The sequence below is a fragment of the Pimephales promelas genome, chromosome 4, assembly GCF_988280905.1.
Source record: "Pimephales promelas chromosome 4, fPimPro1.hap1.1, whole genome shotgun sequence".
NCBI classification, from domain to species: Eukaryota; Metazoa; Chordata; class Actinopteri; order Cypriniformes; family Leuciscidae; genus Pimephales; species Pimephales promelas.
Genome location: NC_142772.1, coordinates 4,060,887 through 4,075,186, shown reverse-complemented (window position 1 = coordinate 4,075,186; position 14,300 = coordinate 4,060,887). Strand labels below are relative to the sequence as shown.

The 14,300-nt window shown below is 35.5% G+C and overlaps 1 protein-coding gene across 2 annotated transcripts in view; it reads right to left on the bottom strand.

Annotated features, from left to right (window-relative positions):
• Positions 1–14,300, bottom strand: part of eif4e1b (eukaryotic translation initiation factor 4E family member 1B) — a 41,949-nt gene continuing 27,649 nt past the window's right edge. Inside the window, exons 1-7 of one of the 2 annotated variants that reach the window (XM_039661648.2) lie at positions 7,925–8,053; positions 7,631–7,722; positions 7,405–7,500; positions 5,412–5,475; positions 5,079–5,192; positions 4,750–4,889; positions 1–368 (exon numbers count right to left, since the gene is read on the bottom strand). In XM_039661648.2, the coding sequence (XP_039517582.1) occupies positions 254–368; positions 4,750–4,889; positions 5,079–5,192; positions 5,412–5,475; positions 7,405–7,500; positions 7,631–7,722; positions 7,925–7,948 (645 nt within the window). In that variant the 5' untranslated portion in view covers positions 7,949–8,053 and the 3' untranslated portion in view covers positions 1–253. Of the gene's footprint in view, positions 369–4,749; positions 4,890–5,078; positions 5,193–5,411; positions 5,476–7,404; positions 7,501–7,630; positions 7,723–7,924; positions 8,054–14,300 lie in introns of those variants that run through there. The other variant, XM_089129852.1, reaches the window with a different exon arrangement.

Here is a 14,300-nt window from a genome sequence, read left to right as displayed (position 1 = left end):
AACATTTGCAAAAGTAGATCGTTTTAATTTTCAAAAAAATAAACTAAATAAAGTCTTGGCATTTTATAGCCCTTCAACACCACAAAAAAGTACAACTAAAACATTTACAAAGTCTTGCATCTTATCAATGTGAATTTAAATGCCACAAGTTACACCCACACAAAGTAACAAAAACATCTGAATACAAGAATACTAATCGTACACCAATATAAACATCTAGGCCCCTGCAACAGGATCAAACTAAAGCCTACTTTTATACAACAAACTTGTTTTTGGTTATGGAGTTGCTCTTGGTTGCAGTGTCTGCATGGGCTTGATATCCAATGACAAGTTTCGGCGGGAGTCCAAGACTTTCTTTATACTTTTGACTGAAAGGGAAGCAATACGAGAGAAGTGAGACAACCATTTGAAGAGCAAGTCTGCTTGGGAACCTATAAAAACATTAAACATCCATGGATTCTTTTTACTGCACAATCTTTATAGTGAAAATGGGTTATTTAGATTGTAAAAATGGTTAAAAAAAGAAAAAAAGAGGAGTACTTCCCAAAAAAAAAAAAAAAAAAAAAAAACTTTTGCTGATTATTTACTCACCCCCATGTCATCCAATATGTCCATGTCTTTCTCTCTTCAGTCGAAATGAAATTAAGGTTTTTGATGAAAACATTCCAGGATTTTCTCCATATAATGGACTTCATTGGGAACCAAACGGTTCAAGATCCAAATGAGAGTTTCAGTGCAGCTTCAAAGGGCTTTAAACGACACCAGACGATGAAAAAGGTGCTTATCCTGACTCTACTGTTTGAACTCGTTCATCAAAATAAACAAATCTTTTTGAGTCATTTGGTTGATTCAACGAACGAAATGACTCGGGAAAAAAAGATTCGTTCATTTTGATGAAGTCCTTTTTATTAAGTTTGATGAAGTTCATTTTTAAAGTCCTTTGAACAGTTTGCACTGAAACTGTCTTTTGGAGCTTGAGCCGTTTGGTTCCCATTGAAGTCCATTACATGGAGAAAAATCTGGAATGTTTATCAAAAACCTTCATTTCTTTTCGACTGAATAAAGAAATAGACATCTTGGATGACATAGGGGTGAGTAAATTATCAGCAAAAGTTTTTTTTTAAAGTGAACAACTCCTTTAAGAAACCAAAATGGCATCGCTGACGGGCCAATATTTAAAAATGAGAGTTTGTTTCACATTGCACTAAATACTGGCCCACATCAGGTTCATGTACTGATGCTTTGGTGGAGAACGGCCGACAGATCTGCACTCTTCTATCTACAGTAGCAAATGTTTACTTCTGATTTCTGTGGTCTGCAAGTTAAGAGGCAAGTACTAGGGCTCGGTTCAAAATATTGATTTCTCAATTGTAATCGATTGTCATTTTGATGAACCGATATCTATTCTTAAATCCCAAGACTTGATCTTTTAGTCCATGCTATAGAGCTGCACGATTGATTGAAATCTCGATTGAAAAATCTTATTGCTAAATGACAACGATTCACCGGTGTCTATTAAACCTCAAATCTGCATTGGTGCTTCACTGAGCTAGAGAAAGCAGGTATGAGACAGCTTCGCAAACAGTCTTTTCAACATCACAGTATGGTTGTGCGTTACAAATACTTAAATTAATCACAGAAGTACTGAAATAAGCTTATAGTTCAGATAAACACTGATGTCAATGGAGGCTACTAAAAGAAAAAAAAAAAACTTGACGCTTCAAATGAGGAGTTGTTACGATAGTAGGTGGCGAAAAGTGACTTTAAATTAATCCCTTCAATGAATGATTCAATGACACATACATTTTACAAAAATCTGATTCATCCAGTATTATTTACATTGAAACAAGTGATGTCTTCATGAGCGAGTCATTGAATCCTTCATTCAAAAAATTACAATTCAACTCATTTGAGAATCGTGATCTTTGGCCCCGCCCACACTACTGCATTTTCGTTCAAAAACGGAGAACGAATACGATCACCGTCCACACCAGCGTTTTATCTGCATATTAGAATTGATCTCAGTCCACATTTAAAGGACTGAAAACACAGATCACGTGACCATTCACCAACAGTAGGCATGCGCGTGCCGGTGTAAACCGTAAACGGATTGACTGATGATGAGTCAGGGAAGGACACGTCATGACTGATGACACCCAATCATAGAGCAGAGCGTGAGACTCTGCGTCATCATTTCTAAACTCCTCCGTTTTGACCCGTCTTCACTAAAACGCCCTCCGGAGATTCGAAACGCAAAACGGAGCTGCAGCGTTTCTAAATTTCGCCGTTTTAGGTCTTCGTTTTTTCCGTTTTACTCTGGACGGGAGGTGCAAACGTAGCAAAAGGTCTCCGTTTTTAAACGAAAACGCAGTAATGTGGATCGGGCCTCTATTTGAAACATGAAAAACAAAAACAAAAATTATCAATTTATCCAGAATTGTACAGATCTACTATGAGGTTTTTAGTGGATGAAATAACAAAACTTTGTGGCGTGACATACATTTCCCATGTACTTTACCAGATACATTCCCAAATTGAATCGAAAGCTTGTGAATCAAAATCGAATCATGAAAAGTGTCAATGCCCAATCCTAGGAAGTGTGCCTTAAACAATATTAAACCCTAATCAGCTCTGACTGTTATTTGGTAGAAAATACTTTAGATCAAATACTGTTTCGACTTCAGATTCAGACCATTGGGAATCTCGCAGCTGAACAGTATATCCTAGCAGCGGAGGACTGCAGGCTGTTCCCCATCCGTCTGATATGATGGATAATTAGCTTCATTAGGTTGCTAGGCACAAATTCCTTTCTCATGATCATTAATGTTTACAGCACCATGAGTGGTCAAATGCTTGCATCTGGCTCTACCGGACTTCATTCAAAAACACTCAAATACACACATCATAATACGCCAGATGTAAGCCCTCGTTCATATGGAAGCTTGTTTCTGCAATACAATAAAAAAAAATATGGTATTTGCAACTTTTAATCCCACAATTCTGACTTTCTCTCACAATCTTGAGTTTCTTCTCACAATTCGGACTTTAAAACTCACATTTCCGAGATTATATCACAATTCAGAGACAGAAATATATGAATTGGGAGTAATAAATTCCAAAGTGCAAAAAAAAATAATCAGAACCGCATGGCGCATAAGTTGTTCTAGCTTTTATTTTACTTTATTTGTATATATTGGTATTAATTGATCCTTGCACTCAATGGACTGAAAACTAGTTAACGTCATATTGTCCTAAAGTGTAATCTAACCGTGTACCGCCTGCAGAAACACTGCATCCGTTGGGGTGCCATTGTTGTTTTGTATGGTTTCGCGGGCTGTGTGACGTCAGATCTTGTAACCAGGACTACATGAATCTAGTACGAGTTCACAGGTGGGAAGTCACGGGTTTGACTGCCGTTACACGGTATAAGTTTGGAAAAACAGGGGTTACAGGTTGCCTGTTGATTAATTATTGAACAAATTTCACGAGTGTTATTCGCCAACCTTTAACGCCTCGTGACTAAACAAAGGGCGCCAATGTGAGTGTGCACACCGACACGTAAAAGTGTCATTTTAAAGCTACCCTGTGTAACTCTATTAGTTTATTCTTGGCTAAAAACACTTAGTTCTTTCAAAAATATATGTGCTCATTAATGTATATGTACTTCGTTCAAGTAATAAAGTATTCTCGCGAGTGTATAATATGCCATTGAAAATACATACGGGTAAGGGGTTCAAATGTCGGTCGCCATGTTGCCCCTCCATCTTGAAAGTACATTAGCCAAAGAGGGACATACCCGTTCGCCTTCACGTTTACGTTTGGGTTAACACTCATGGACGAGGTCGAACTGGAAGCCATGTTAATCTGGGACTACATTGGCCACCGTAGGAGTTAAAACGAAATCGGAATTGAGAGGAACAGAAACTAATATTCACTGGATGGTCATATACCTTTTCACCACTAGATGGGGGTAAAAATCACACAGTGTAGCTTTAAAAAAACGCCTCGGGTTAGTATTTCTAGTTTGACGCGCTGCGTCAAAAACTATCCGACCAATGAGATTGGTGCTTTTGCTCACGTATTTGGAGCTTCTTCAGTTACAGAAAACACAACTTGGGGGCGATCAAACACAAAACGGTCTTGCCGAGCAAACATGTGCAACGTCAAAGAAGATCTACGCCAATTAGAGTCACCGTCTAAACAGCCAGGAAGAAATAAGACGAGGAACATGGAAGGAAAGATAAATGTAGAGCTGCTGGTCTCGTTGGCACTAGAACATAAAGAACTACATGACAAACGCGACAGCGACTACAAACACCATGATAAAAGAAAACTGATATGGAGTGGTATTGCAGAGCCAATTGGCGCCATCTAATGTCAGGGAGTGAATTTGCATGTTCACTCGGCTCATTGTCAGCGAAAATCGCTTGGGTGTGAACACAAAAGACGCGTTGAAAAATGCTGGTGAATAACGTGCGCTGAGGTGTGTACGGGCCTCAACTCTTCTCACTGCTTTGTCGGATGGCGAAGTATGATTGGTCAGATAACCTGTCAATCAAGCTCCCTGTGAAGGGTCAATTGTGTAAAAAAAAAAAATAAATATTGCAAGAAAAAGGGTCTTTTATTTAGTTTTTTCTCTGTGGCGGAAACAAGCTTCCATATATTAATTCGTATTGTCTGAAATAAAGCAGAAGTGTTGGCCATGAAAAGCAGGATTTAACAGCACAATAGAACTAAAAGCATGCTCACCCAATGTATGTAACGGTCTCACTGTTCTCAGCATTGGAGGTCCAGATGGCGATTTTGTCCCCTTTGGCACGGATATTGATTACACTTCCACAGATATCCCGACTGAAGGAGCCAAAGCCTTCTCCAATAAGACACAACATCTGCCACAAGCACAAAAGTATATTCAGCATACAAAAGCAGCTTTCTGAACAAAGTAATTCATATTTTCATACACACAATGAGAAGTTCTGATAATTTATAATCAGAAAGAAGAGAATTTTAACTTTTTCCAACAGACAAACAATTAAATCCAAAGGTTAAATAAAGCAAGCTATTATAATGTCTCTGACCGTTTCCAGCCAGAACCGGTCAAGTTCAGTGTGTCTATGCTGCTTGGCGAGAGTAATCAACCAGCGGCCGCCACATTTATTACTTCTGTCTTCCCACATGGGCTCGATGCCATCCTGTAAAGAAACAAAGAACATGCATTACAAAGAGTCACTGTGGAAGTGAAATATGAATGATTCAATTACATTTCTTGTTGAGTGCAAATAGAATTGCATTAACAGATCTAAATGTAGACAGCTATGTTTTGAACCGTAAACAAGACTTCAGTCATTAACAGGACAGATATGCACAATGGTAAAAAAAAAAAACCCTAAAGAATAGTAGTAAGAAAGCACCTTGAACATGGAGTAGTCACAGCCAGAGGACAGTTTGCTTGGCAGCTGTATGTTGTTGTATAATCTGAAACAGTTGAAAGTCAGTCAGAAAAACATTTTGCAGATGAAGGTGACAAAACACTTTAATATTTAGTGGAGAAATCAAATGTAAGAGTCTATTTAGCCTGTCAAGTGTAGAGGTTGAGGCCTTCCGGTGAAGACCCATCTAGGCTCTTAGGATTACAACAGCAATTATATCAACTGATATAGTCTGAACGATTTGGGGAAAATATGATTTATCGTATTTTAAATGTTTTTTGTTTTTTTTCTCCAGGAGGTCCAGGTTTGCTGTTGGTGTTTGAAAGGTTGCTTAATTTGGCCAAAATGCCATATTGCGAGATAGATAGATAGATATTTGGCCAAATTAAGCGTGCATACTGTGTATATATATATATATATATATATATATATATATATATTTGAACGGTTTAAATGAGAAACATTAACATCCCATATTGCTGCTGCTTCAACACCCAGGAAGATTAAAAAATAAAGATGGAAAAGTACACAATCTGATACCATTTTTTGAAATGTTACATTTTTTTTTCCCAAAAAAAAAAAAAGAGCTTTTCCCAAGCCTTTTAAATGACAAAATGCATGCAATGATGCTCAGATTAAAAAAAAAAAAACTGACAGCAAATACATCTTATTAGACAATACTGGTAAAAATTAATAACATAATAGTACTTGGGTGCCCATTGAGCCATTTTATATTGCAAAAAAAAAAAATTAACAAAAAATTAAGTCATTTAAAAAAAAAAATTGCAAAAAAACCTGCAGAGGGGGCCAAAAGCCTGGCGATTGTAACCTTTTACCACACATTTTGAAATCAAATCCTTGAACTATATTTTATTCAAAAGTTCCAATCACCCAATTTTCAATATTGAACAGCAACTGTTAGAGCATTTATTTTGAATTTGTCATTAACAAAAAATAATTGATGGAAACATGTTGACGAATTCACAAGTTAACTTTACACAACAGAGGAGAGATTTTTTTATTAAATGTCTGCTTTTCATTCAATTGCTAATTATGTGCATTTAAGTGGAGGAAACCGATAAAGCAAGGCTGTCATGATTCTCATAGTTGTGCTAAAAACGGGAGTACAGGTCAAATTGTAAGAATCATTATCCGTGAGGAAAAATAAAATTGCCAGGATGTTACCATTTTTACAGTCTATGGATGTTACACAAGCAATGAACTTTATTCCTTAGCCTATAATAAACTTTGTAAGCGGTGTCTGTTTGCGGGCCTGTGAAACTTGGGTCCACATCTGGGAAACTCATCACGATCGGTATTTTGCTGATTATTCTTTTGAAATCAGGGCTACCCGACTAGAGATGTTGTTGTCACTTTTGTCAAATAGGGAAGAAAACTTCAACGCCCTACACACACTGGGCATGTGAACCAGAGTGCTTTAGTAGAAAATCCTCCTTAGCAAACTTTTAGTCAATGGTATCGACTTTTGTTACTGAGTGCAAGAATTCAAAGAGAAAACGTTTAGCAAAAGTGAGTAATTTCCAGTTTCCAGGCATCCAGCACGTTGTAAATATGGATATGGAGAGAGTATAGAGATATGGAGAGAGCACCGCGACGGAAAATCTGAAAAACCTCTGTGTTCGTAATCAACATTTTAAACTGGATGACCACAAACACTGTGTTTTAGGGAAAAACTAAAAAATAATAAAAAATAAACAGCTGGTCCATCAGCAAAACTGCTCATTTTTGTCCTAATGCCATTAAATGAGTAGATAAATGCTTACCCTTACAATAACTGTTCCGTTAATAACCCGGTCAATCCGACTTCCCATATCTCACCCTCATTAAATTTGGGTTATGAGGTGGTCCTTGGGAAATTTTCTACCCTGACTCAAAGTTTGAAAACCCTTGTTCTCCAAGAAAATGGACAACTGGGTTTGTTTGTCTAAATGGACTCAAGTGACCATGAACTTACGCCCAGAAGTCCTCAACTGTGTCGAACCTGGTGATGAGCCTTAGATTGTCTTGCCACATTTTGCTCTTATCGTGCTTGTAGAACCAAAGACCCCATCTACACACAGTACAAAAACGGTACAACATGACACAAGGCACAAGAAAAGAGTAAAGTTAATCAGACATTAGAGAGTGAATGAAGGAACGCTAAAGATTCAGAGTTTCAAAGATAATCAGCTTGAACACACCTGTTTTGTAAAGGGTGCTTTATACAAGGGCCCTTCAAAATGTTTGCTTCAAATTTCTTTTTCTCCCCCTTCCTCCTCGTCACTTTGTCAATCTGGTAAAATGTAAAAATACAACGTTATGTTTGTATGGGCACAATCACATGACGCCGTTAACTCGGCGTGAAATCGCTTCAGTAAATGAACACAGGTATTTAAAGGTTATTTCAGGCAAACCAAAACAAACATTATTAGATTATAAATCGCGTACACATTTAAATTAGTACTTTAGTAACATTTTGGAGGCGTTTTGCTCACCAGCTGAACGGCGCAAGACGCCATGATGTCAATCCTGTCGCGCGAAATTGATTGAGCCTCGCGCCCAACGCGCTCGCTTTTATAAGTTCAGAAATGTTAAGATAATGATTTTGAGAGGACAATAATTTTGACATAGTGAATTATTGCAAGTACAACTAGAACACTTTCAAAACAATATAAAAATAACAGTTTTGTATTATTTTATAACACCTTGGCTTGTGGCCTTATTTGGTAAAATGAGCCTTTATTTTAAACGTTTCTTGTCACTTTTCTAACAACTAATGGCACTGGCAGGTGAATTTGTGTGACCTATTTTGTCTCAAATATTATTTTTCAAGTTGAAATGGGTTTGTGACATCCAGTGCAGTCCGTTCGTCTCACCACTAGAGGTCTCTGTCACCCCCTTATTGAAACGGGCTCTAAAATGCAACACAGCCATTCACACAATTTAATATTTATTCAAAATCCCTTTTTGTGAACGTTTGTTGTTGCGGTTATGAGCACCATGCAAAATATATGTTAATAGTATTATTTTTTTTCTGTATAAAATCTGCTGTATAATAGGCTATGTTTGAATTCATCTACATTATGATAGCTAGAATAATACATTTAAAAAATATATTTTTAAACATTACATAAAAATGTGTTTCAATAGAAGTTTAACATGCCATATTTGTAAAATATAATAAGATAATATATGTCATATTTTGCACAAACACGAACCATTTTGCAAGATGTAAACAACACTGGTCCAGAAACACTTCCTGTTTCAGTTTGTAACTGTTTTCTTTATTTCACATGTAAAGAAAACATCTTAAAGATGTTTGTTTAACTTTTTGATTCAGTTTTATATGTTCTGTTGGTTGTATTTTATCCCAGCTTTCATGTTGAGTTAAAAAACTGAAACAGGAAGTGCTTCTGGACCAGTGTTGTTTACATCTTTTTTTTAGTAATGAGTAAAACATTGTGCCTATAACAATAGAATGTAATATATTATAATAGAATAGAATATAGTTTTTTAATAACTAATGAACTTTAGAAGGCCAATACGATAGTAGGCCTACAGAATTTACATATTAATTTACATCCAAAAACAAACCAAAAAAAAAACATACAAAATTGTACAAACTATTGATTAATAAATACAAAGAAAATTATATTCATTAAAGATATGGCAAGTATTGACAATGTTCTCCTGACTGTCCGTTTGTCCTTTCTGCCAGGTTGTTATGTCAGTAGGTGGTGACAAGTCATATGAGTGAATCATTGACTCATAAATTATTCAACTGATTCATTCAGCCATTGATTCATTCACTCATGCCACATCTGTGTGTGTGTGTGTGTGTGTGTGTGTGTGCAATGTTTTCTGTTCCTGGAGATCTACCTTCCTGCAGAGTTCAGATCCAACACACCCGTCTGTCATTATCAAGAGCTCCTGAAGATCTCAAGAAGCTGCTTCAGATGTGTTTGAACTTTGCAAGAATGATCTCCAGAAACAGGATTGGGCAGCCCTAGTGTAGTGTACACATCCTTCGTATGAGACGTTATACCAAGGTGGCCAAATATATATATATATATATACACACACACACACACACACACACACACTCACACATTGTCTTCCTCACTCTGTCTGCTCTCCACAAGCTGGTGTGTGGTGGGCGTTCTGGCGCAATATGGTAGTAGAGCTTGCTTATTAAATAAAATGTGGATGATTAAGGAGCACAATCCACAGTAGCTACCTTTGACAGGAAAATAGTCAAACATTTTAAAGAACTTTCCCTTTTTTTCCATTTAATATTTAATTAAATCGGGACATTTTGTAATAAAAATGATTCTATAAATGATACAAAATTACAATTTCTTTCTTCTACTGAACACAAAGGAAGGTATTTTGAAGATTATGGGTTGATGGGCCACATTAACTTGCATCATATTAAAAAAAAAATATATATATATATATGAAGAGTTCAGATGCAAAAGCCTCTAAGTGCCATTTGAAATTTTCTTCTAAAATCATCATTTATATCAAGCTTGTATATTTAAGTTGAGTAATTTCACTTAAATGGCAATGAAGATTACCTATTAATTGTTATTTAAGTGAAATTACTGAACTTAAATATACAAGCTTGATAAAAATGACCATTCTAGAAGAAAATTTCAAATGGCATTTAGAGGCTTTTGCATCTGAGCTCTTCATATATATATATATATATATATATATATATATATATATATATATATATATATATACTGTATATTGAAAAAGCAATGGCCAAAGCAATGACTAAAAAAGCAATGACCAAAGCATTTACAGCATTTATAAATCTTTGTCAAGGTTAGTTAATACAATCACAACTGTTCACTGTCAGTTCATGTCAGATGCATTCAATAATATTAACAACTTTTGATTTTAATATGTTGAAATTAATGTAAACTAATACATTTTAATAAGTGTGTAGAGAAAACCCAAGTGCATTTATTGCAGCCCATTCTCACTCCCAAGGCGTCACCTAACTGACGCCTTGGGAAGCATTTGGACATGCTTCAATATCTGACGCTTTAGGCGCCCTTTAGCGTCAGTTAGATGACGCCCTAGGATCGCGTGTACCCTACCCCCACCCCACACCTAAACCTAACCGCGTCCTCTAACTGACGCTTTCCTTTAGCGTCAGTTAGATGACGCCGTAGGATCGCGTCATATAAGTGACGCTAAAGGGCGCCTAAAACGTCAAATATTGAAGCATGGTCAAAGGTGACGCCTTGGGGTGAGAATGCGTTGTTTATTGACAAAACTTGAACAAACACTAAATAAACTTGACCATGAGCAGAAACATAAAACTCATCAAACAGGGGTACAGGGAGCAAATAATCATTTGACAAGGAAACATGACTTCCTGTTTACAAAATAAAAGACATCCAAGCATGAACAAAACCTAAGGACTATGGAGCAGTGGTGGTGCATATCGACTGCAAAGGCGATTAAAATGACACCTAAAATGACAATGGGACACCCTTGAGGATCTTGGGTTAAGTTCCCATCATCATATATCACAAGTCCCCCATTAAAGACTTCAGGCTGCATCCAAAATTTTTCTTTTTTGCCTTTTGTCAATTAATTACTTTTGCCCACTCTCCACTCCCACAAGGACGAATTCTTTGAACTTATTTTTCGGTTTACCCGCTTCTTCCCTCAAATATGTTGGAGCTTGTATGGGGGGCATACTGTCAGGAGTATCCTTTGTTTCTTCCTGTCTTAACCTAATTTTTAGTCTATTAGTTTCATTTAGTTATTCATTTAGTTAGTTTCATTTAGTAATTTTTTCCCCTCTCTTTTTAAAGAACTGTTTATCTTTTATTGTTTTTAACCTGTAGCACTTTGAGATCTTTGGATGAAAAGTGCGTTATAAATAAAACGTATTATTGTTATTATTATTACCCTGCTATCAGTTAATTAGCCTATTAGTCATTTAGTTTAGTATTTATGCTGTAGTTTAGTATTAATATTTCCTGAGTTTGACCTGTCTTAATGGCATCTACGTTAATATTAGTCGGATCCAAGCAGTATCCAGATCTGATGAAGCATAGTCCTGAAGTGTCAACTCATCTGATCTCTCACCCGAAGGCCTCCTTCCCTTTACCCCACAGACATTGTCAAAATAATTCCAGTTCACATGGCTTAGCAGAAGAGATAAAAAAACGTCTGTATTATACATTTTATACAACCGCACATACCCATAGACTAAACACGTAACATGCATTTGAACGCCGTCAGCATTTTCACAGGTTCATGTTTATAACTTAAAGCCTTAATTTCCTATTTTCACTGTGTAAATCTGCTTTGAAACAATCTATATTGTTAAAATCGCTATTATGAAGGTGACTTGACTTCATTTCATGTTTGGTGAGTGTTGCTTGCTACCTATTGTAATTTGGGCTAAAATAGCCTACTGTTCTCTTTGTCAATTCGTCTTCGTTATAACAATTATAAAAATGTTATAAGAAGTTTTAACAGACAGGTTCTTTCCATTCATCACTGGTCCTATGATCATGTGATCATCACCACATACAGTAGAAAACTGACAAAAAGTTGTTTATATGCATTTAGAGACAACTTCGTTAAACTCGAAATAAATAGAAAGCTTCAAAAATCCATCAAGGTGTATTCGAATGCTATGATTTTCCCCTACTCAATGCAAATGAGTTTGAACTGGTTTGCAGTGAAGAAAAGTTAAAAGAAAAATGAACACAATAAATAACAGCAAAAGACATTTGAAGTAATTTTACATTGATTGTCAGTCAAGGTCAGATCAAAGTCACTAAATACAGACACGGAAGCCTATTTAGTATTTCAGGTGTAATTTCATGACTAGTGTACATACCCACCAAATAAGAACGCAAGACATGATAATTAGGAAGAAAAGCCTGTAAAAAATGATTTTTTTGGTTAAGTAAATACTAGTGAAAAAACCCAATGTAATTTACTTGAAAAAGTTAGTTCAGGCAAGAATTAAAAAAACTAAGTAAATTCCATATCAGTACTTATTTCAAGCGAGTATAAATGAAAGTTTAATATCAACTCAATAAAATCAAGTAAAAATTACTCAACTTTTCTGATACTGGGGTTCCCATCATGCACTGGACCTTGAATAATTAATGAGGTTCATTTTTCACTGGTTTCCAGCTGTATTTACACTGTTTTATCATTGATTTTTGTTTTCAGTATTAGTAAATTGCCATTTTGTGACATTTCGAGTACATTTTTTGCTTAAAACGACACATTCAAACACAAAAACGATCCATCAAATGTTACCACCATTGTGTATTTACCAAGTATTGAGGTGTTTGCATTCACATAAGGCTTAAAGTCTGACATGATGTATATATAAATTACTTCGATGATCTAAGTAAAGAACACAGTATAAATGACTAATAAAATTGAAGATAATTGTTTTAGTGAAGTGTAATACAAAGGCAAAGGAAATCGGTATTAATCAACCTTTTACAAGCCGAGTTAAAATTACTTATTTTTTGTGAAGTTTACTTAATTCCACATTCCAAGTAAATTTAACTTAAAGATTTCTAATTAAAGCTACTGATAAATATGTTTAGGTTTATCTTAGCAAATCTTTGTAAATTTACTAGCATTTTCTGAGTGAGATCGTTTAGCAAGGTTTTTTCAAGTAAATCCTACTCCAAATTTTTTACAGGAGATTCATCATTAAAGATTATTAAAGAAAAATTAATGATTAGTCTTGTAACTTTGCATTCTATTAGACCTTTGGTCTTATTTTCTGCTTTAGTTTTGCTTCTTTCAGCAAATAACTACATCAATCCACATGATCTCTTCACTGAAAGCCACTTCAACTTTCTACCAACAAAATACAAAATCTGTTTATTACCTAAGCAAGAAAAAACTACCCAACAGTCAAACACAAAGTCAGCTTCAACACACCTGTGCTTATTGGGTTGTTAAGTTGTAAATTGTAATAATCATTATCCTGTATTGCCTTGCCGACCCTGAATAACAACATGATACACACGTACTGATTACTAATATGTTTTTAATATGGCACCACAGAACCACTATAGTGACTTTAGTTCATTTTGCTGTGATTGGCGTTGGCACATTTATAGCAGAAATAGAATGAGTAGAATTAATTCTACCAATACTTGTAACAAAATCTTACAATGCATACTGTATTGTAGTCTTATATACTGTGGTGAGACAAAACGTTTTAATTTTACTGCAAAAACTGGCCAATTATGATATATGCTGCTCAATATAATTACTTGTTTAGGACTAATGTCTAAAATCTACGTAACTTGACGGTAATATGCTATTCGGGATAAATGGACTTCAGCCACTGATAATAAGAGTCAGCAAGAAGTAATCTTTCTAACTGTCCTAGTATCAGATTTAACAGTGCAGTGAACCTCAGTATTTCCATGATTCATCGGCCATGCATCTTTATTTCCTGAAACCTGAAACATTCCCTGTTTAATTTATTTATTATACTATGTACTTTTGTATATGCATGTGTTTGAGAACATATATATTTGTATTTAAAACAAAAATACTGTAATTGCATTAATCTCAGCATGGAATTACTTTCTATTATGTCTTCAATGTTACTTAGGGGTCTTTGTTATATTGTCAAGGACTGTACATTTACTTTGCAATCAGAAATGAGCTTGATGTCTGAGATATAAGAAGATGAGGTGAACATTAAACATTTGGTTGTGCCGTTTTCTCCTACACTGTAATAAATGAGTAGAATCAACTTGTATTATGTTAAACTGGCTTAAAAAGTAACACATTACAAGTAACCTGAAGTATGTAATCAGATTACTTTTCTCAAGTCGCTAATACATT